Source organism: Lethenteron reissneri, chromosome 29 (assembly GCF_015708825.2).
Source record: "Lethenteron reissneri isolate LAM-NWPU_2019-01 chromosome 29, ASM1570882v1, whole genome shotgun sequence".
NCBI classification, from domain to species: Eukaryota; Metazoa; Chordata; class Hyperoartia; order Petromyzontiformes; family Petromyzontidae; genus Lethenteron; species Lethenteron reissneri.
The window spans coordinates 10615148-10637559 of NC_083807.1; the positions used below are offsets into that span (position 1 = coordinate 10615148).

Sequence of the window (22412 nt, forward strand, 5' to 3'; positions counted from 1 at the left end):
ATTAAGATAAAATCGGTGGAAGTCAGAAGAGTGAATGACAGACTGATCATAGTCAGACTAGTACTGGGCAGTGGGGTTTTAAATGGGGTGTGTGTGTATGCCCTGCAGGTGGGCTGCAGTGGGCAAGAGGATGAATTTTGGGAGACTTTAGACCAGGAATTTAAGAGCTTACCGGTAGATGAAGCAGTGGTGATGAGCGCAGACTTAAATGGAAGAGTGGGAAAGGTAAGGACAGATATGAATGGAACCATTCATATCCGCTTCACGAATTTGCGTGCTGATGGATCATTAGAAGGAGGTATTAGAACAAGAACAAGGGCTGGATGGCTGAAATGGCGAAAGATGACCGGTGTGGTGTGTGATAAGAGGGTCCCAGTTTGGTTGAAGGGAAAAGTGTACAAGACGGTGGTGAGGCCGGTGCTGTTGTATGGGGCCGAGTTATGGGGCACAAGAAAGAGGGAGGACCAAGCTATGGCAGTTACGGAGATGAGGATGTTGCGGTGAATGTTTGGTTTAACAAGGAAGGGACAGGGGGTGAGAAATGAAGTGAGAGGAAGACTCAAGGTGGTAGAAATCACAGCGAAGACGAGAGAGAAAACGCCGGTGTGGTTCGGTCATGTGGAGAGACCACAGGAAAAGTATGTGGGTCAGAAGGTGCAAGTTATGCAAGGGGATGGAAAGAAATCAAGAGGAAGGCAGAAGAAGAAGAGGTTGGGCGATGTGGTGTGATCGGACACGGTGGCATGAGGAGCGGAAAAAGAGATGGTGCAGGACTGGCCAGTGTGGAGGTTAGCAAGGGCAGCGGATCCCACATAAGTGGGACAAACGCGTGGAAGAAGAAGATAATCTAATCTAATTCTAGATTTGAAGTATTCGTGACTGCAAGGATCCATACTCTTTGGTTTTTTCGGTAAAGTCACGTAGGTTAAAAGAAAACAAACACTCACTTGATACAGTAATTTTGCTGTGACGGTTCCACCTGAAGACGGAAGCTTGTGTTGCCTCCGAAAACGTCGTGATTTAATTTGTTTGTTTTCTTTAAACCTACGTGACTTTACCGAAAAAAACAAAGAGTATAATCTAATCTAGTTGCCAAGATTATTATCATTGTCATTGCTGTTGTTATTGGGACATTAATCAAATGATTCAGATTGTTATTGTTACGATTAATAAATAGCAGGAGTACTATTACGGTGATATCAAAGAGCGCGTTTGGTGTTCTTCACCAGATGTGTGGTCTCCCCATCATTTAACAATCCTGGGGTAAGCGTGTCATATTCATTTGGGTTTTTCAGATCAGATCATCTTACTCCATAGGGTGTTCACAGTTGTGCTGCACTGCTTTCCATTTCGCGATCGGGTTGTGGCGCGTGTTGTTCGCCGTGATGTCCGACGTTCCGCTCCGTGTGCTGGGTTAAAGAAAATAATCTTGCGGCTTCTGATGGTGGGGCAAGGTAACAATTGATCACGTGGCCATATTGGGTTGCACAACTCCAATCACTGCGCACCTCAAGCAGGTACACATTTAGTGAGGCACGCTTTGTGCTACCCTGCGCAGCGAGAATGATGGTGCAGACATCCCCTCGCCTGATTGGTGATCTCAGCGTCAGCAGGCGACAGTGCCTCTCTTGATGGGGCATTCACGTGGATGGTAAGACTGTCATTCCCAATTGCATGGCGAGTGATTTTGGGTCATTTTCTCCACAATGTTCATCGAGAATGGAACGATACCCTTTGTCACTGTATCGCAAACACATACACAGGGTTTTTTTTTTATATAATCTGCGGTATTCATCTTCTTGGTTCTTTCGGTAAAGTCACGTAGAAGGGAAATAATAAAATAATAAAAATTAGACTAATAAAATACAATTCTCTTCTACGTGACTTTACCGACAGAACCAAGAAGATGAATCCCTGCAGTGACGAAAGCTTTAAATCAAAATTTAATCTGCGGTAATTTAAAACTCTTTGCAGGTAAAAGCAACAAGTGAAAAATCACGCAATATTTACGAAAAATGTAGAAAATACTCGTGATAGTTTGTGCTGTTCATTTATTGCAAGTATTAAGATAAAATACAAAGTCATAATACATGTGGTATAATGGGCAGGGACGTACGTACATTTTAACCTTCATTAGATTGTTTTATAAAACTCCATTGGTTTGTACGTTCACTTGAGACGGGTGTGCACGATACGTGTGCAGTCACAGTGCAGCTCACACTTCTGGGTTGATGCTGTCCCTGTTTTCTTTTGGTTCGCTCGCAAGGTTAGCTTTCTCTGTCCGTGTGTGCCACACCAACACCTGTAAGAGACAAACCATATTCATGGCACGCGGTCCAGAAACATTAACAACAACAGAATAACAAAAAACTTCAAAGTGTGAAAAGAAGCAAAGGAGAGATGCGTGCTTAGAATTACATTGAGAGATAGAAATAGGAACATGGGTTATTGGAAATACACAAGCTAATTCAAACTGTGAACAAAAGTAAGTGGATAATAGAGGGGTTTTTTTGGGTTAGATCGCGCAACTATATAAATATGTCGTTAGACCCGCCACCACCCGACACAGCCAACTCGTAAGAATTGTCACGTGCCAATTCGTCACTAGTATAGCAACACCGGTGTGTTGGAGAGCCAAGCCACAACATTTACAATCTGAGTATGACGTTTCGCCAGTAATTACAACTAGCTTCATCAGGCGACAGCCAGATTTGTGGAGAAGTCCACCTCATTGGAATGTTCTGTCGTGGGACCTCCTTTGCCAGTACCAAAATATGAGAAAAGGTTTTCTCCTTTTTTCTGGCAACAAAACAGGTGTTAAGATGTTAAAACACCAAACTGAAACCTTTTACAAGGAATCATGTCTGCATTAACCACAATACTTGTGGTCAGAATGCCTATTGGCGTCCTCTGGTCTAACACCGTTTGAGAATAGGCTCGAAAGAAAGCTGTCTCTGGTGTGGACCAATCAGTTTCAAAGACAATGCATATATTATCAGAGGTTTTTTTTGCATTCTGACCACAAGTATTGTGTTTAATGCCGACATGATTCCTTGTAAAAGGTTTCAGTTTGGTGTTTTAACATCTTAACAGCTGTTTTGTTTGCCATTTGCCAGAAAAAAGGGGAAACCCTATTCTAATGGCATGTTCTGTTTACGTAACAACCCTTACTAGTTGGCTGTGTTGGGTGGTGGCGGGTTTAACGACACATATATATATTTACGCGATCTAACCCAAAAAAAACCTCTATTATGAATGATATTGGTCGCGAAAGCCTACATGTTAAAAAGTAAGTGGGTTTGGGAGGGATATGACGTAAGAAGGGATGATGGCCGATGGTCTTGAATAGTGACTAAGTGGCAGTCAATGAGTGGAATTCTTTAGAGACGTTGCCAACCAAGGAGACGGAGCCATGAAATCTGCTCGTGTGCAGGTGCGTTGTGCATTGTTCCATTGCGGGATGACGGGAGATGGGTGGCTTGGGGAGGTCCTCCTCCAGCAGTTGATTGACATAAAATGTCCACCTGTCACAGGTGTGTCGTTGGTATGTTCCAAATCCCAGACGAATAATTATTCTTCCTGTGAGAACAGATGGGGTGCCTGTATAAGGCGGCACTGCCAGTAGGTGGCTGACCTATCTGTGCCGAGCTCGATTGCTCTCCACTCCTTGCCTCTCTGCTTTTCTCCTACACTCAAATAATTAACTTCAAGTAAAGTTTCGCCAAACATCCTATGCAGGACATTAGGGCTCAATAAAAATAAACTTTACGGGTAAACATTTGTCTTCAGATTTCAATTAGTTTCTATAATAGCAATAATAATAAAAAATATAATTACATTATCCTAAGCACTCCTGCTTAAAGCACAGCTTACGTTTATTATTATTGTTGTTACTGTTTATTCTTCCTAACTGTCCCCTCTCGTCACACTGCACTCTCCTTCACGCTCTCTCTCTCTCGTTGCTTCAGCAGCCAAGGTTTCTTGTCAAAGCTGCGAGTCAACCTTAACTCAGTGGAAGGTCGCTCATTTTTCTTTACTGCCCACATAGTCTGGAACGCACTTTTCCTCCAACCATACATGCCGTGCGCTCCCCCTTCTTTTCAAGTGCAGGCTGAAAACCTTCCCGTTGTGTTCTCTGCCTACGACCAACTGCCTCTCTCGATTCAAGCAAGCGGCCCACGTCTCTCTGTACGGTCCTGAGATTTGGTCATATTTAAACACCACGTAGATACAAATGCGTTGACATTGTATTCCATGGGACATAATAATAATGCATTTATACTAATCCAACGTCATTTAATTTTACAGACAGCTTCAGGTAGGGCAATGCATACAAATTGGAAACTTCAGTGCCACTCAACTCACAGCCGCAATTGCATTAATTGGCAGGCTTGTCAATTAAATGCGAATCAGCAAGTACATTAATTGGCAAACCCTCCGGACAATGCAATGCCATGACCTCACCATGCTTACAACTGGCAGTGTAGTCTGCGCCAGCCTGCTCGCCTATGTCCAGCAACGCTCATTATATTCCACACTCCGCTCTGCATGGAGGTGCGTGGCAGTGATTCATTATCAACGACCTTGTTGTCGTCTCGAGCTTCAATTTTACAGCGGCAAAAATGTGCCCTGTGTTTGCTGCGCTGCCGTGCACTTTGGCATTGTTCCACCTGCAGCAAAGTGGCCATGAAACGGGCTGAATGCAATGTGCGCGCTGTGGGAGAAGGCATAGAGATCCGTTGACAGGACATTGTATGGCGACTCGTTGTTTTGGCACAACATTTAAATCTTGACTTAAAGCGTTCGTGACTGCAGGAATTCATATTCTTTGGGTCTATCTACGTGACTTTACCGAAAGACCCAAAGAATATGGCACGACATTTGTTCTACTCCTCTGCAGCCGAGGTGGGTAGCTCCACAAAAAGGTCTGACGTTTGCTATAAATGTACTCGATGAACGTAGGTACTAGGCATGTAGACTGTGGCGACCGGGGTGGTGGTGATGCACTTCTCCTGTATTTCGGCACTGTGGAGGCAAGTGAGGTTTGGTGGATCGCACGAATATTGAGCCACTCCCTTCTTGCGGCGTTGAGGTGCCATACCCTGGCTTTTCCAGGAGAAGGCGGAACAACAAAATGTGGACTAATCTCCAGTTGTATCCCTGCCGTATGGGAGAGCGTGTTGCTCCCTCGCACGTGTGCGTCTTCTACGGGTGCTCCAGCTGCCTCCGCGCATGTATTAAAGCGCGTTCATTCAATGAGAACATCTTGACGAATAAAGGACTGCAGAGCCAGGGCAATTGTTGCCACCGGCTCACTGCCTGGCCACCTTGCGCCTGTGTGGTTCCTCTACGGATCGTGAGATGCAGTGCGCATGGATGGCACGAAATGAAACTAAAATAAGCATCAAACAGTATGACCAGATCACCTGGAGCGCGCCCGATCTCATCACATCTCAGGAGCTAAAGCAGTGTTCAGCCTGGATACACTTGGTCTTAAAGACTGCTATGGGGCTACGATGTTCGCAGCATAATGCAGTGGACGTTGCATTGTTGTGCTATACGATGCTCCAAACGCATACTGGCCAGCAGGGTGAAGTATGGCCAAAACCCCCCACGTAGCACACAGCATAGGGAGAGACCCTCATCCAGGAGTGGCAATGCACACAAGCACTGTACTCGACGTGGCGTGATTAACACCGCCTTCCATGACTCTCTCCAAAGCTGTGATTTGGGGTCATAATTAGATTCATGAATGACCCCAATCAGTTTTGTTCACTTTGTAAGGCTAAAACAGAGCCTTTGGCATCTCGGTTTGCATGCAATTGGGTAAATCCCGATCAAGTCTCAATTTGATACGTGTATCTTTCTGATTTTGTCCTTTGAATCGCACCTCCGATTAGCAAGATTGGCTACGTAGAGTGCGAAAAAGTTCAACATAAATACAAATCGATTTTTCTTTACATGTGTAGTCGGTACACATTTATGCATATTAAGTATTTGCTATTTTATACAATGCTCTGTATTTGCATAAACAATAGGAATACTCAGTGATACATAGAGAATAGGTTAGGTTTGATATGGAAATGATATGGCAATACTACAATATATTGTGTACTGTGAGAGCCGCAATAATTGTGTTGTCCATCTTGCAAAATATCATTGTATCGTGATTATTATTATTAATACGATTGTTTACCCAGTGAAGCCTCACTGACTCTCTAGACTATATTTCAGGCAGTTCCTGTCAAGTATTCGGAATGAGGGCCGATGTTGCTACGTGTATTCCCAACAGAGTAATTTTCGGTGTCATTTTCAGCATTGCTATGTTTGGCCAATACCAGTTGCATTATCTTTTGTTTTATCTATGGGAGAAAACCGCAGAACCTTGAGAAAATCTTTACAGAGCAGAGGAAAAACGTGTGAACTCCACACAGCAAGGTGCACGAGCCAGAAATCACACCCAGGCACTTCCTGCTGCGAGGTACAAGTGTTACAACTGCACCACTCTGCCACCCATTTATTTTATTTTCCTGAAAATTGTATTTCCTAAAAATATATTTCTGAAATAATAAAGTTATTGGTACTTTAGAAAAATTCGTTTTTTCCTCCAAGTAACTGATGGCATCCAATTTATATGACCTTATACTTTTCCTCTTCCATTTAATTGCGTAATTATTTCTGACAGCATTTGCCTTATGCAAGTTATAGAAATGTTTTTCTTCGTGGAGCAGTGGAAGGAGTACTATGAAGATGAAAAAAAACAGAGACATACATGCTTAGATATACACCGAGAGGCAGAAAGAGTAACACATGCATCAGGCATCGTATTGGTCTACATCTAGCAGCAGAGAGATCATGGCTCATGACGATGATGAAGAGTGGCTTGAGCCTATCCTGGTCTCACACCTGATTCCCTACACCGGTAGAGGTGCACGTGCCAGTCATGGAAACCACGGGAGGAAGATCTGGCCCGAGGCCTTAAATACATTCAAAATAAATGTCAATGCGTTCCCTTATAAACACGATAATATTGCAAGGAATGAGAAGCCATCACACGTATGAACGTCATCTTGTTATCAATAATGTATTCATTTTTGATGTTTCCAAGTGCACCGGCGGCCAAAAAGACGTGGTCACTAGCGTATGCACGATATAATATTTCACGCCTGGTATTCTTAAGAGCACAGAGGCACTTTGGCGTTTTATCCGAAAAAATAAAATGCCTCTCGTCAGTTTCATAAAACCTCCATGTGTCACAACGTGCACGCAGCAAACATTCACAAATGTCGTGGAGCATAAATACTCATAAAGATCACGAGTTAAAGCACCGTGTTGCTGAATCCACGCTGGGCATCTCACCTTGGTGCAGTTATCTGCCTTGGGCTCCAGCTCCTCCATGGTGGTGATCTGCTTGAGAAAGTCGGACTCCTGCATGCCGGGCTGCGAGCCTCTCCTCTTGAACACGGCCATGTGGTGAGATAGCAAAACCTCCAGGTTCACAGCAAAGCCTGTGGGGCGGGTGGGGGGGAGAGAGCGTGGTGGAGTACACATTTTCCAATCACGATCCTTATGCAGCTTTATCTTCAGTCGCTTACGAGTGTAACAAATATCGGTCTGGGTGACTTGTAGCCATCACATGAGGTTATCCACGACGTGTTATTTTTTATTTCAGCAATTTCTCTGCCCCCCCCCCACCTTATCCCCCCCACCCCCATCCTTTGCCCCCCCCCCCTCTCTACCTCGAACCGTGCCTTGGTTAGAAAAGGAGCCTGGTACACCCTAAAGAGCCCCCGTTTGGGGAGAGAGAAATACCCAGCGGACACAAACTCTGGGTAAACAAACTATTGGTGCTCTCTGTCATGATCGTGGGTTCCGGTTCAATAAAAAAAATTAAATGTAAGCAATTTTAATGTATCAACGATGTGTGTGTGTGTGAATGCGATTAGCAACGTTCGTTTTTATTGTTTCGCGTTTTTGTGAGAAAAAACTTTCGCGGCTTGCGTAATTGCAGAGCGGTGGACTTGTTCACATCTAGTCATTATCGTATCCCCAGTGTAACGAACAATAGTTTACACGAGCGGACATATGTTAACATAGGTTATGTTACAGATATGTTCGGTTCCACATTCCTTTAGCTCCATTGCAAAGTGCATTTAGAACAGCTGTTTGCAAGTATGGAAAGTGGTCTAAAAATAAGGACGTACAAATATTCCGAAGATGAGCAATATCTTTGAATATTTGTTCCTCGGGGGAATGAACATGAATTCTTGGGGTAAGTAATATTTAATAATATTTAGCGTTTGTATATATTCTCACTGGCACCTTCCAATCTCACTCCTATCCTCTCTTATATCCACCCCATGAGGCCAAATCACTGGCCTGGGCAAATTGCATGTTGCTAGGAAGCAGTTCTGAGTGGTAGTTGGAAAGGAGGTTTCGAAGGTAGGTCAAAGTAATGGGTTATTTATTCTCATTGCATTTCAAGTGTTACTCCCCCCGCATGAGTTTCCTCACAATCCTTACGAAGGCATTGTCCATACATCACAATGTAAGTCATTTCTTTGAAATCGAGAACCCGGGTCTGGCTTTACCGGCGTTCGCCTCACAATAGCTGTTGCTGCTGCACCTGCTGTGAAACAACCCACGTGCTCCAGGCTGCGACGCCACGCACAGGCGGCGCAATCAGCCGTGGGCGACGGGGGAGACTTGTGACAGAAGGTCAGCCGAAGCATGGCACGCACCCAAGATCGTGATCGCCACACACAGAGATGCAGTGATGGGATCACCTCGTGCGGTGGGAGTTTAAAGGATTCTGGCATCGCAAGACCGTGAATGGACAGGGTGTGTGGGTATGCCTTCATCCAGCAGTGGATAGATCAAGGTTGATTGATGATAATGATGACATACCTGTCAACCAATACGGTTTACCCCTATTCTTGTACAGCCGTTTCAATACGGAAAAACGTTGTTGTCTATCTGTTTGTGTTTCTCCCTTGTGAAGGGACTTTGTAGGATGAACGTTGAGATTAATAAGGGGCATGGGGTGACCAATACGGTCTGAATTGGTCTGTAATAAGGTAGGGCAATGATAATGGGTTGATAGATATGGTGTAGCGTATAATGTAGTATAGTGTAGTGTATAGTGTAGTGTATAGGATGAACGTTGAGATGTATAAGGGGCACGGGGTGACCAATAAGGTCTGAATTGGTCCACAATAATGTAGGGCAGTGATGAAGGGATTGACAGGGATGTAATGACGACCTCGTGTGGGTCTTTCACCAACGTTCTTGCAATGAATGTGCGTACCTGCCATATCGGTGGCGAAGGGCCGGTCGGGCCGCCAGCCCGTGTACCACCCCACGACGCGGCCTCTCTCCACCAGGGGCCGCTCGTAGCGTCGTCCGCCCACGAGCCCCACTGGCCACACGCCCACCTGGTGGACGCTGCGAATCTGCGGGACAGAGATAGACCACCACCACCACACCAAACCCCAACAGTTATCGCCACTTGTGCAGCAGCAGGAATGGACTTGTGTACTTTCGTGTGCAGGAAACCCTTATCCAACGCGGCTTTAGCGGATACGTGTTTTTTTTGGTCTTGCGATACAGGGTTTAGGGGCCGTCCATAAATGATGTCACACACCTGGGGGGGGGAGGGGGGTCAGACATTTGTGACAATGTGTGACGAGGGGGGAGGGGGGGTTTGAGAAATGTCACGTCACGTGAAAATGCGCAACTTTAAATAAATATAAACAATTAAATTGTTAGAACAACACTAATTTTGATTAATTTTCATTATTAACTATTTTATTATTTAAGTTTACTAAGGTCACCTTTTATTTATTCCATGAAGGAGCATTTTGCGTCTCCATGGGAGAATGGAGAAGCATAAATTTAGTAAATTGTTTGAATGATTATTATTAAACATTTTGATTTTAATGATTCTACCAGGGCTTTTCATTCTGTGGAATGAATATGTGATTGTTATAATTGTACTCTCCATTTTGCTTCGTTCTACTACAAAGTTTCAAGTATTTTTTAAATAGTTATAATTACTTTTTATATTTTATAGTTATAAGGGAATTTCAATATAATATTCTGAACATCTGCAGTTTTAGTTAGACGTTGAATATTGTCAAGTGAAATATATGCTAAATTTCAGCTTTCCAACGCCTCCTTTTTAATGTGTTTCTCCTACAAATATCAGAGTGCAGCGCCACATTAAATACGCACTACAATGACAATAGTCTAAAGCGATTTGAAGCATCTTTTATTGTATCAAAATGTAAATATGGTTTTGGAGGGGGGGGGTGACAGAGCTTTGTGACGTAATATTTGAGGGGGGTCTGACTTTTGTGACACCATGTGACGAGGGGGGGAGGGGGGTAAAAAATCGGCTAAAATCGCGTGACGTCATTTATGGACGGACCCTTACCTAATGAGGTCCAGATTTTTTTCCGGAAGACGGGGGTGATGTTTCGGCTATACGCGGGTTGACGCTGCTCAGATTCTCATCTCTGCGTTGAACAGTGGTGCCGTGGGAGTGCTGCATTCGTTGTAAGGTGTGAATGAATCGACTGCGAGAACGATGCGTGTGTATGCTTTCACGCGATCATGCAACACACTCATCACGCGCAACAGCGTAACGCAAACGTTCACATGTTGAAACGTGCATACGTGGCCGTCCGCTCATTGAGGACATCAGGCGGATGCCGAGATTGGCGAATCGTCGAGGTTCAAGTGACAGTGTTAGGGGGGCGAGTGGTGGGCGTGGGTGCCGCAGTGCTGGAAGAGAAATGGATGGTGACTCAGCATACTTTAGTATAATACCAAAGGCGGAAATCGTGTACAATTAGTTTAAGAAAGAAGGAGGGGAGGGCGGTGATAATTTCGTGCCCAGGAACGCAACCCTAATTTTCCCCGAATGTCTATCATTCGTCAAACGCGGTCCTGTACCCAACACGGCATCGTCCACGAACGTAATCCCCCCTGCGTTCGGCGATGTCTGCCTGCATTTCCATCCACTTTTGTGTATTCACAGGGATCCTTCCGCGGTGTAACTGTCAGCATGCTGGACCTGTAATCCAGAGGTCGATGCTATCTCTTGGTGCGGCAGTTGAAACAACGGGATACGTTTCTCAAATCCCACCATCTCTGTCCACCCAGTAGTATACGGCAAGGATTGTGAATGTTATCCTTGAGAATTTAATTCAAAGACAAAGTTGTAGGTACGAATTTTCTGAATATCATGAAGCTGGTCCGTGTAATCTCACACCATTTACACAACCCATGTTCTGTGAATGCATTGGATTGAAATCTTGGCAGTTGCCCTAAGAATGCCCAGCACCATCAACTTCAATCTGTGTTGCAGTTTTCTTTCTGTGGTTGTTCTATTAAACCAAGTAATTTCCAAAGCATGTGAAAGGCAGGCTCCAGTAACAGCTTACTCACCCACCACACACAATGCCACAAAGGCAGATCCCTTGTATGTGTTTAATAGCATTAGACCGTATATTGTACAGGGAAATAACATTTGAACAACGTGGATAGCTGAAGTATGTTTTCAAGAAATGAATACGTAGTTTATTTTAGTTATTATTTCAACACTAGATTTTGTACATTTTCTCTAATATAGAGTGTAGTACTTCTATGTTATCTCAATACGCTTTTATTTGAACAGCTTAGACAGAATTGAGTTTCATGGTCTCTTGCAAGAGAGACCTGGAAAAAGAGTAATTACACAAGCAGATACTTAAATTGAAACATGAAGATTACATAAAATGTGGGATTTTGGTTATAGAAACTTGCACACAGTGGACTATTATTGCAAATTAAGGTCACCGAGTGTTTAACGCACACTATACAACAGACAGCATGCTTTATTAATTCCTTCGAGAAGTTACCAACTCTTCAACTCTATACGAACTCGGTTAATTTGCCGGGCGGCGTATTTTATTGTTACAATCAAGGCCGTAGCCATGGAGTCAACATTGGGGGGAGATCAAATCTTCTAGGGGGTCTGGGGGCCCCCCCCCCCAAAAAAATCTAAATTTGAAAACGAATTTCCTGCCTAAAATATTTAAAAAATTACAATAATGTCTAATAGTGTATTGTATTACATTGCTCTGTGTTTTCTTTTTAACTTTTTCTTGTTTCATTGTGTGTAATGTCAGGGATTAGGGATTAATAAAGTACAATCATAACCACAATCATATGAACAGAAATCTATTTTATAGCAATATATTGGGGGGGGACATTTTGAGCATATTAGAATATTGGGGGGGGGGGGATGTGTCCCCCCTCCAATATCTATTATAATTACGGCCTTGGTTACAATTAATTTTAGCAGGCTATCCTAAACGCCGGATATTAATACATGATGTACTTACTACAACTATCAAGTTGTTTGGTCAAAGAAGTCGGTCATATTTTCATCAGGTTCTTACACGCTGATGAAAAAGGTATTTGTTCTGACACCAAGCAAAACTCAAATCAGTTGATATGAACCAACACAAATTGAAAAATTAAAAACAACAGTTGCAACGACATTCTATATTCGTAAATACAACAATAACTGCCATATACAGACAACAACAGATATTTATACAATTCTCCAACTTTGCGTTGGCAGAGGATCAGATGGAATTGAGTTTAGAGCCATAGACCCACCCTCAGGCAGAGAAATTCAGAAAAGCAAACCAGCCATACCGACCTACTGCTGAAATGTGCCTACTGATACGTGTTATTGTGCCTTTAATGCCAAACAATTAAACATGAAATTTAACTGAATTAGATTTGTTTTAAATGTCCTGAAGCCCATCAAGTGGCATTCTTGCTCGCGCCTTTTTCTCGTGTAGAGATAACAATTTCACAATTAACTTCAAGAATCCTGAGATAATTCATTTATCACGAGCAAATACATCGTATTTTTTTTTACCAACACTGCTTCAAATGACACCCCAGACTTGGACAATTATACGTGATTATACGTGATGGAGTAAACTGGATTGCCCAAAGAAAACCCACGTATAAGAAGGGATCACATTAATTTGCTATACACACTGTTCACCAACCCGCTTCCTTCACTCAACAACTTATTCACTGCAAGTCGGAGTATCATGAACATAATCTCAGCATTATCCACCATCCCTGCTCGAAGTCGCTGGATTACCAGGGCACCTTATCACATGAGCCAGATAACCTGTGTCTCAATTCCAAGCAGCGGTTTAAAAAAAATGTGAATAGGCATTGCTTATTAACATTCCTATTGAGACGCCGTATTGTTTGCAGTCAATATAAAACACTCTGGAAGGTGGTGGAGCCCTACAACGTAGCTGTTGTGATTGAGTGGGGGAAGTAACAAATAAATTCAGAAAACACCATTGTGGGTAGCGGGGCACTTAAATTGAGAGACTCCATAAAGCTCAAAGTGGGGAATTAAATAACCTGACAGTAACCTTAACGTGAACCCCAACTGTGGCCATAACACAAGCCTAACCCTATTCGTGACGCACAAATGCTCGCCCCAGTTTATAGCAAATCTGTGTAATTTGAGGACCTTTCAATTCCAACTTGTGGTCATTATTTAATTCTGCCCTATGAGCCTTGTGAATTCCTTGGATTCATGTGCCACACTCTGGCAATGGCTATTTTATGTATCCAATTTGTATTACTTTACCTCTCACATTGTGGAGAAGTGTTATGTGGGAGTCTCTTTCATTACCCAAGAGTGCTATAACCACAAATTTGAACTCTGACATGGAGTTTCTGCCATAAACTCAGCAGCATTACAGATGTTCCAATTTGTTTTAAATATGAGTATATGACATGAGCCAATGGTTTAAAGCCTAAAGCTTACAGGTAATGCCTGTGAGAAATTACTTGTGTAAATTATCAGTTGTAAAGTGGACATTAAAGACTCAGCAATGCTCATGGAAAAGGGGCCTCTATTGTGTCATTTCCAATTCCCAAATTTCACATTATGCTAAATTACATGATAAAACTACCATGTGACTACATTTCTGCTAACATATCAAAACAACTCAATACGTGATACCTATTGATACGTGAAACTCAAACAATATAAAAATGCATGCATTGTACCATTTTAAACACAACACCCCACTGCAAATATTATACTGTGTCATCTCCATTATTAGTTTAAATAATACATGTAATAAACTAATTATATCTAATAATGGAGATGAACACACTTTCAAGGTATTAGCAATTTAAATTGAAATTCCCTGATAGTCAAGGGCCATATAAAATAAAATGACTCATAATAAAAGCATACGCAGCTAATATATCAATGGTATGCACTTTAGTGGGTTATTTAAAATATGTGCAGTGTGGTCTATGAAAAAAATATTGCTCTGCGATGTGGGAGCTTCTTCAGCATGTGTGGAGCGAAACGTTGGGCATCATGTCACAGTATATTTAGATATGACAGGGCAATTAATGCTAATGAATAATTTCTCACAGCGATTGTACCAAAGTATGTTAACGCTTTGTCCTTGCTAAATGTCTATAGTTTCCGGGGCTGGCATTTTCAGCACCAAGGGCAGCAGCTGCCGCTGGACAAAATAATTGAGGCACTGCCCTCGCGTGTCCACATGGCCTTACTGCAAGATTCACTATGGCCATGAACGCACACGCTCAACAAGCTGAAACATGTCAAAGGTCCTGTGGTCCTATGTGACTATATTTACATGCACCCACACATTTAGTATATTTACACGGGACAGTGTGATGGTATAGGTTTTTTGTCAACTGTCGCTTTTTTTTCGTGGAATATTATCATTCATACTGCTAGCAGAATGCGATTGATATAAATTTCTGATTTCCCTCCAAAAAATCCTCGTTTAGAAAGTATATAGAAGGGACACGTCCTTGGTGTCATGGTTAGTACTTGCAATCCAGAGGTCGCCGGTTCTATCTCCCGTTGCTGTAATTGGAACGATGAATACATTTATTAAAAACCCCACCCCTTTCCACCCAGCAGTTCAAGTGGGTACACCGCAGATAATTAGTAGATCGCAAAAGGGGGTAAAGTGGGGGTAACTCCCACTTGTTACAAGGCGTCTGGCCAGCGTGGAAAGTAAACCAAAATACCCTCCAGAAGGATTTATGTAGAGCTCCCTCGCATGGAGACACTTCCAGCATCAGCAGGGTGAGCAGGTAATTGCAGGGCTGCACCTTTATCAAATATGCACGACTGTATACATATATTATTGGTGCTTTAAGTATATTAAATACAAAGCGTATGTAGAGCTGTATAGGTTTTGCAGGAGTGGTTATAATACATTGTATGTATACGAGTTTTCCTGGCTTCATTCGGTAGATGCGTTTTAAAAAAAGGGCGCACGAAGTGAAACCGCACGAGGCAACTGACTGCCGAGTAGCGCTCACACACACAATGCTGTCCCACGTCCGACCACAGAGCCGCATACCAGTGAATGCAAACCGCATATAACGAATTTTGGATTGAAATCGGTTTGCCGCATATACACCAAAATCGCACAACCCGTACCCGTATTGAACAAGGGAAACCCGTATATGTTAACAAGTATAGACAATGAGTATTGACAATCGACTTAGACTCAAATAGGCAAAACATTTATATACGTCTATTTCTGTTCACTGGTGACTTCGTTTGCAGTTCATATAAATGCGTATTCAGTTAAATTATCCCCTTTATTCCATTTCATCCGGGTCCCATTCCCGTATATTTATGCGATCACAAATTGGTAGAGATCTTAATTAGATACATGCCACAACATAAGCATTACCGTTACTGTGGAGAATATAAGTAACACACGACATAAAGCCGACGATAGTACTTCTGGCAGTGCATAATTCATGACAAGCAGTCTCTGGACAGGTTTCGACGTGCAGTGTCTCATTAGCAGGGTCAGGATAGCTTGATCCAATGCTGGTGAACTGCAAAATTATATAGTAGTAGGTTTTTACCCTTTAAACTGGTACAAAAACTGACACTTTTATACAAGGCATCATGTTTGCAATAACCACAACACAAGCAGTCAAAATGCAAACAAAAAGAAACAATTCTGATCATGATAATGATACGCACTGTCCTTGAAGTTTATTGGTCTACACCCGAGACAGCTTTTCTTAGAGCCTAGTCTCCATTGGTGTTGGACCAGATGACGCCAAAAGGCTTATCAATGTCATCTGGTCCAACACCAATGGAGACTAGGCTCTAAGAAAAGCTGTCTCGGGTGTAGACCAATAAACTTCAAGGACAGTGCGTATCATTATCATTATCAGAGTTGTTTCTTTTTGTTTGCATTTTGACTGCTTGTGTTGTGGTTATTGCAAACATGATGCCTTGTATAAAGGTGTCAGTTTTTGTACCAGTTTAAAGGGTAAAAACCTACTACTATATTTTGCCACTGGTAAAGGAGGTCTCAGTGCAAAATTATAATTTGAGAGCGATCTTCACGTCCAATGAAGAGCGTGTTTAGCAATCATCAGGCGCGTGTGGCGAGTACAGCAACTGCAATTTGTATTGTGCGTGGGGGGTGATTTTGTCACCATAAAGAAGCGTTTCGGTCCGTGTTGGCTCACGAGGAGCGGCGGCGTTCGGCAATCCCTGGTGTTTCTATTCGTGCACTGAAAATGCCCTCTGTATCGCAATACCGAGGGCTAACAAAAACATTTACGAGCGTGCGTGGCTCGTGTTTGCCTCGGCGCGTGGCTCTGGCTGGATCGGCGGTCCCGGCGCACAGTGTGTGTGATTGACAAATGCTCGATATTGTAAATTATCAGCGGCGCCTTGAAAACACAGCTTCTGGTCATGGTGAACAGCGGTGGCGAATCGATAGAACCATTAATAAATAGCAGTTAGCGGAGCAGAGATGTAATTTACAACCGCAAGGGAGATTATTCTGTGACTCAGCAAGCTGCACTGTTTTCTTTACTCCCTCCAATGTCCTTAAATTAACCGTAATTTCACGTATACACAATCGACGTCTATTAGTCGTTGCCCCTGTCTTGAATCAAATAATTAATTACCTAACCAACGTCTTTTGTGGATATACATTCACACAGGGGGCTTTGAAAGACATGGGAAATTACGCGCAATTGATTAATTATGCACCGTATTAGAATGGGGACCGCATACCCCTGCCATTACAAATATATAATCCGCGTGCCTCTCAATAAAGTGACTCTCTCTTAACGATTGGGCCTGCTGCAGTGGCTTTTATGGCGAGGCGTTTTACAACCGGCCAGTGGCATCAAGCTTGGCTCAGTGACTACAAGTATCGGTGGAAACTTCTTTTTGTAAACAATGGATTCTTCAAATGTACCGTGTTGGGGTATTTCAATTCAGATTGTACCCATTAAGTTATACACGAGATGAATATTCAACATATACATGCAACATAAAGCCAACCTACTTGTTGTGGTGTCTTATGCAAACTACTGCACCGCGTTGCTTTTGCAGCCTATGAGGCGCTCAATCCTGTGCTATTGTAAATCAGCAGGTACAAAGTGTGCTGGCATAATGGGACAAAAAACCTAGCCTGATGGCTTGCCCCCCCCCCCCCCCCCCCCATTCATCTCAATCAAGAGAGATAAAATGAGCACCACTTTCTGTGAAGTCAGCAGTAGTTTTCTCAAGGACGAGCAACGTTTCTCCGCCATAGGAACGTGGAATTTACATTATCCCCTTTGCCGGTTTTAACAAGCAAACGCTGTGCATGCACGTACTCAAATACGTACAGAGTGACCAATTTAGCGTCTTCACGTTCTTCCCAAAAAAAATAGTTACATTCAGGACTGTATCATGAAAGCGATTGGTCCACATCTTACAGAGAAGCGTGTTAAAATATGTAATCAGTGTACCGAGGCATGTAGAAGCTTTGAAATTAAATGTTGTATTATTTCGCTCCGATTTGAGTGTGGGATCTATGAATGGATCATCGTGCATCTAAACAACAATGTTGTGATATTAAACTTTTCCATTTAAGAGGTGCCCAGGAGTATGTCCGTCCGTACTGAAGAGGCTTTCCATGCATGTGTCATGTGGTAGCATGCGTGTGCTGTGTGTAGTTTATCCAGAAGGCATCTCAGCTCAACTCCTGAATGAGCTCCAGGCTGTACCTGCATATACTGAAGTGTGCAACCGTATACACAGAGTGCATTCACGGTACTATATATTAACGTTGTCCAATAATACAATAATACCATGAATTATATTGGTCGCGAAAAGCCTACGTGTTAAATTAATTTACAGTGGTCGATCCACTGTTGAAGGCGTCCCCACGCCGTGTCGGTCATGGGGGGTTGTTGGGCCATACTTCACCACTCTCGTCACGGCGGTTTGGTAAAGGGTGGAGAACAGTTTAGATATCACTTGATGGCCGGGAATAGAACTCATTCGCCGGGTTCATTGTGCAGTGCGCTAACCGCTGCGCCACCGCTCCACTGTGTGCGTGTATCAGCGAAGCGTCTATGTGCGAGGTACATGCACGCGCATTCCCGTTACCTCGCCTCGCTGAATATCTCCAGGCTGTAGGTGCATGACAGTCTATCCATTACGTGTCTTCTGCACTGTGTGTAGCATGTTGCATGTAGCATGTAGCATGTTGTCAGTGCTCTCGCCTCGTGGAAGAGTTCCAGGCCTGTAGGTGCACGACAGTCTATACATCACGCGTGTTCTGTGTGTAGCATGTTGCATGTGTGTCAGTGCTCTCGCCTCGTGGAAGAGCTCCAGGCTGTAGGTGCACGACAGTCTATACATCACGCGTGTTCTGTGTGTAGCATGTTGTATGTGTGTCAGTGCTCTCGCCTCGTGGAAGAGCTCCAGGCTGTAGGTGTTGTCGTCGTCCGCGAAGAACACGACCCCCCGGTCGCGGGACGCGGCTCTGTTCCTCCGCAGCCACTTGAGGCCCTCGTTGCGCTGCTCCGTGGCCCTGGGCTGCCCCGCTCGCTTGAACCTCCTCGGCGTGGCCACGTTGAGGTGCGTGTGCGCCACGCCGCAGCCGGCCAGCAGGGCGCCCACGAGGGCCGTCTTCTGGCCAGAGTCCTCCACCACGAGCCAGTGGAAGCGCGGCACCTGGCGGAACGTGTTGGCCAGCCGCGTGAGCTCGGCCTTCTGCACGGCGCGGCTGTACGTGGGGGTGATGCAGTACACCACGGGGATGGCAGCGGGTGACGACGCCGATGATGACGACGACGACGACGATGAAGAAGACAACGGCGGTGGCGATGGAGGTGCCGCAGGAGGATGCGGATCTGGTGGCCCCAAGAGCTCTTTCGAATGCCGAATCATGAGCTTGCGCTCTGTGTTCAAATCCAGAACGAGAACGAGCACCAGGATCCACGGGGCTATGATGATGAAGCGGCTGTAGACGTACGCCTTCATCGCGCACGCTCGGTGAGACATTTAAACTCGCGCAAACATTACAGCGAGGCGCGTGTCACTCTCGCTCGCTCGCTCGTCTGCGTCGCGCAGAGCCTCGATTCCATGGCATGGGTTGGAGCGTGAATGTTCGGCACAACTCGAGGGCTCCGTGTGGACACAGCGCGTCCCCCTCGGCTCCCTCTCCCCTCTCTCTCTCCGCTCTCCCTCTTTGCTCAGCGCCCGCGTGAGAGTTTACACTTTTCGTGTACGTCCATATCGAATGTATCCCCCACCCCCGCCGGCCCCCCGATGTCCACCAGCCACCGCTGGATTTGAGCCTCAAGCGGGCGCAGACGACAACTTGTCTTTGCGCTTGTGTGCTCAGTTATGATCACCGCCCATTCTCCCGACACTGCATCATCGACCACACAAGTGCGTGTGTGTGTACGTACAGTCTACAATATCGGTGGCAGGAACCGTCGTAACCTTATGGGATGCGTGTCTTCAAACAGCACGCTATATTCCCCCCCCCCCACTCATACAAGCGGGTGGGTAGGAGGGCCAGTGGGTGGGTGGGTGGTCATACAGCGTAGGAGATGAGGACGAGGAGGAGGAGGGATGCTTGGTTCTAACTTTTAACCTCACACCGTTAATGCGCATCTCCCAAAGGAGGCAGCGGCTCGCCTTGCAAGGGGAAATGCGTTTGCATTCAACTCCCACCGCCAGCCACTTTGCAGGATATCGCCTTACAAGCGATTCATCTTTGCAGTCAATTTGTCTGCTCCCTTTGTCGACGAGCATGATTATCCTATGCTGTGTAGAGGCACACGTGCATATGCAGTATACACACACCGAACGCGCATGTAGGCACCTGTATGTGTATGAGCATTGTTGATATCGGCTAAGACGCTCAATTGTGAGCAGCAGGTTGTGGCGCGTCAGGCTTTTACTCATGAATTGAGATGTTTGACGACAGCGAGAAGATCGTGGTCATCATCGTCATCATCACTCTGAGAGTCGAAAGTCGTGTATAAAATAAGCGTTCTCGCCGGTGAGTTAGGTAATGCTGGAGTCCACGGGCTGAATTCCCCCATATTTTATCCTTGAATTTGTGCGAGACCTTAAAACAATGCACAGAGTTGCCTGTCTGTGAAGCCGATGGTAAAGACCCCGTGGTATCGTGGGCCACTGTGTGGAAATATAATTACAAAATCAAATCGAATGTCTCTCCGTGCTTAGAGAAGCATTGCAGCGATGCTTATCTCAGTTTGCGTGCCCTGAGCCGTCTGAAAATTCCGCATTTAGACAGCAGTGCCAATTTCCTTATCGTGCAATATCTGTTTTTGTTACACAAAGTTATACTTATGTTATTGACTTGAAAGCGGTGATAGACTCAATCAACTTCGATCTTAATTTTAAGTCGTAACCCGCAAATACACTGGAGGCGGGGAAGGGCGGTATCTACGTTATTATGACGTTCCAAATCTTTCTTGCGAAATGGAAAGTAAATCACAACTAGATCTCAGCTGGGCTAACAGAAATTAAAATGGCAGACAGGCTGGCACACACACTAATGCGTATTCACCAACGAGCACCTTGTTATCCTAATACGCAAATTTACGCATGAAAGACTAAGGAAATTGCGCCCAGCGCACGGAGAATCGATGCAACCGAAACGTTAACCTTGCGTGAAAACTGCCGAATCCCAACTCACGTGGCACGTGCAGCACATTGTCTCGCTCGTCCGTGCCGCCCGCTTCGTGCTGCGCGTATATCATTATAAATCCCAAGTCAGACGCAAATACACACGAGGAGCTGGGAGGAACAGCAGCGGCGCTCCAATAACGCACCAGCGCAGGTTGCGTGGCGCCCCTCGCTGGCAATATGATTTGCGTCTTAATAACGCGTCTGGGACGAAAAGCAATCTATATTATTGCTTGCTAAGCGGGATTACTATTTTATAAGAGCGCCTGCACGCCATGTCCGCACTCTGGTAATGGAGGCTATATATAATGTGCTGATGCGCTAAAAAGGGATCACTCTGCGCCTCGCAACGCATTTGCCATTCAGGCTCCGGCAATCGTGATTGCAGCCCATACGAGCGCTCGCATTGTAACCTTTGCCCAACCGAGAGCCCATTGAGGGTTCATAATCCATTTTGAATGATGGCCCTTTAACCAGGTGAGCCCTTTGAGCTTCATCAATTTGCTTTTTATTGAACCAGGTGAGAGCTAATTGAGATGTATATATTTTTGGTGGGTCTTGTAAGTGGTTTATTTAAGATGTTATTCTTATGCACATGACGCCGGGTACACAATGGCCTGCTGTCTTGAATGGCGTCAGAAGCCTTCAAATGTCAACTTAAGAGCAGACGGACACCATTGCCAACAATCGTACCAACATTATTTTGCACAAAGATCGCCGATATGGCTGTTTAATATCAACCTTGAGCTTGCTATTAAACATGTTAATAAATTGATGTCTCGATGCGTGCATCTAAATGGACATTGTAATAGTCCTAAAATTATATGGATATTAAAATATTGACCTTTAGTCGTAGATTTGTTTGTGATGTCAAAATTATTGCATGAGCTCAAGGTATATTGTCCACGAAGTGCAATTGCTTTGGCCATCACACAATGCAACATTGAGCAAATTCCTGAAATTTAAGACCGCAAATGGATTCTCTCGCCATAATTTAAATAAAGCAAATTACGTGAAATGAAACATTTAAATGCTCGTTTAAATGCAGGTCAAAGGAGTCGAGGCAGGTTGACTCATGGGCCACCCAACCCACATGTGCAGACAGTGAGGGGAATTGTATCGCCTCATTCACCGAAGTAACTGTTCCTCCTCAACCTGTCCCAGGGACTGTTTGTTCTTGGGATTTTCTGGATGAAAGAACATAGTATAGCCTATTACTTCTAAAACATTTCATATAATATGGTACAATCGGATTTTTCCTGAAACAGCATCAGAACCCAAGCTTTCAAAAGCACTGCACGTAAGAAGGACGTGAAACTAGACGGCGTATATTCAC

The 22412-nt window shown here is 44.4% G+C and overlaps 1 protein-coding gene across 1 annotated transcript; it reads right to left on the bottom strand.

Moving 5' to 3' along the window:
• Nucleotides 1-2108: 2108 nt before the first annotated feature.
• On the bottom strand, nt 2109-19846 carry LOC133349232 (galactosylgalactosylxylosylprotein 3-beta-glucuronosyltransferase 2-like). The gene is made up of 4 exons (XM_061562557.1): nt 18818-19846; nt 9308-9452; nt 7360-7508; nt 2109-2302 (listed from the first exon to the last, which is right to left on the bottom strand). Exons 1-4 carry the CDS (start codon nt 19412-19414, stop codon nt 2216-2218), a joined length of 978 nt encoding a protein of 325 aa, XP_061418541.1. The 5' UTR covers nt 19415-19846; the 3' UTR covers nt 2109-2215.
• Between the last annotated feature and the right edge of the window lie 2566 nt (nt 19847-22412).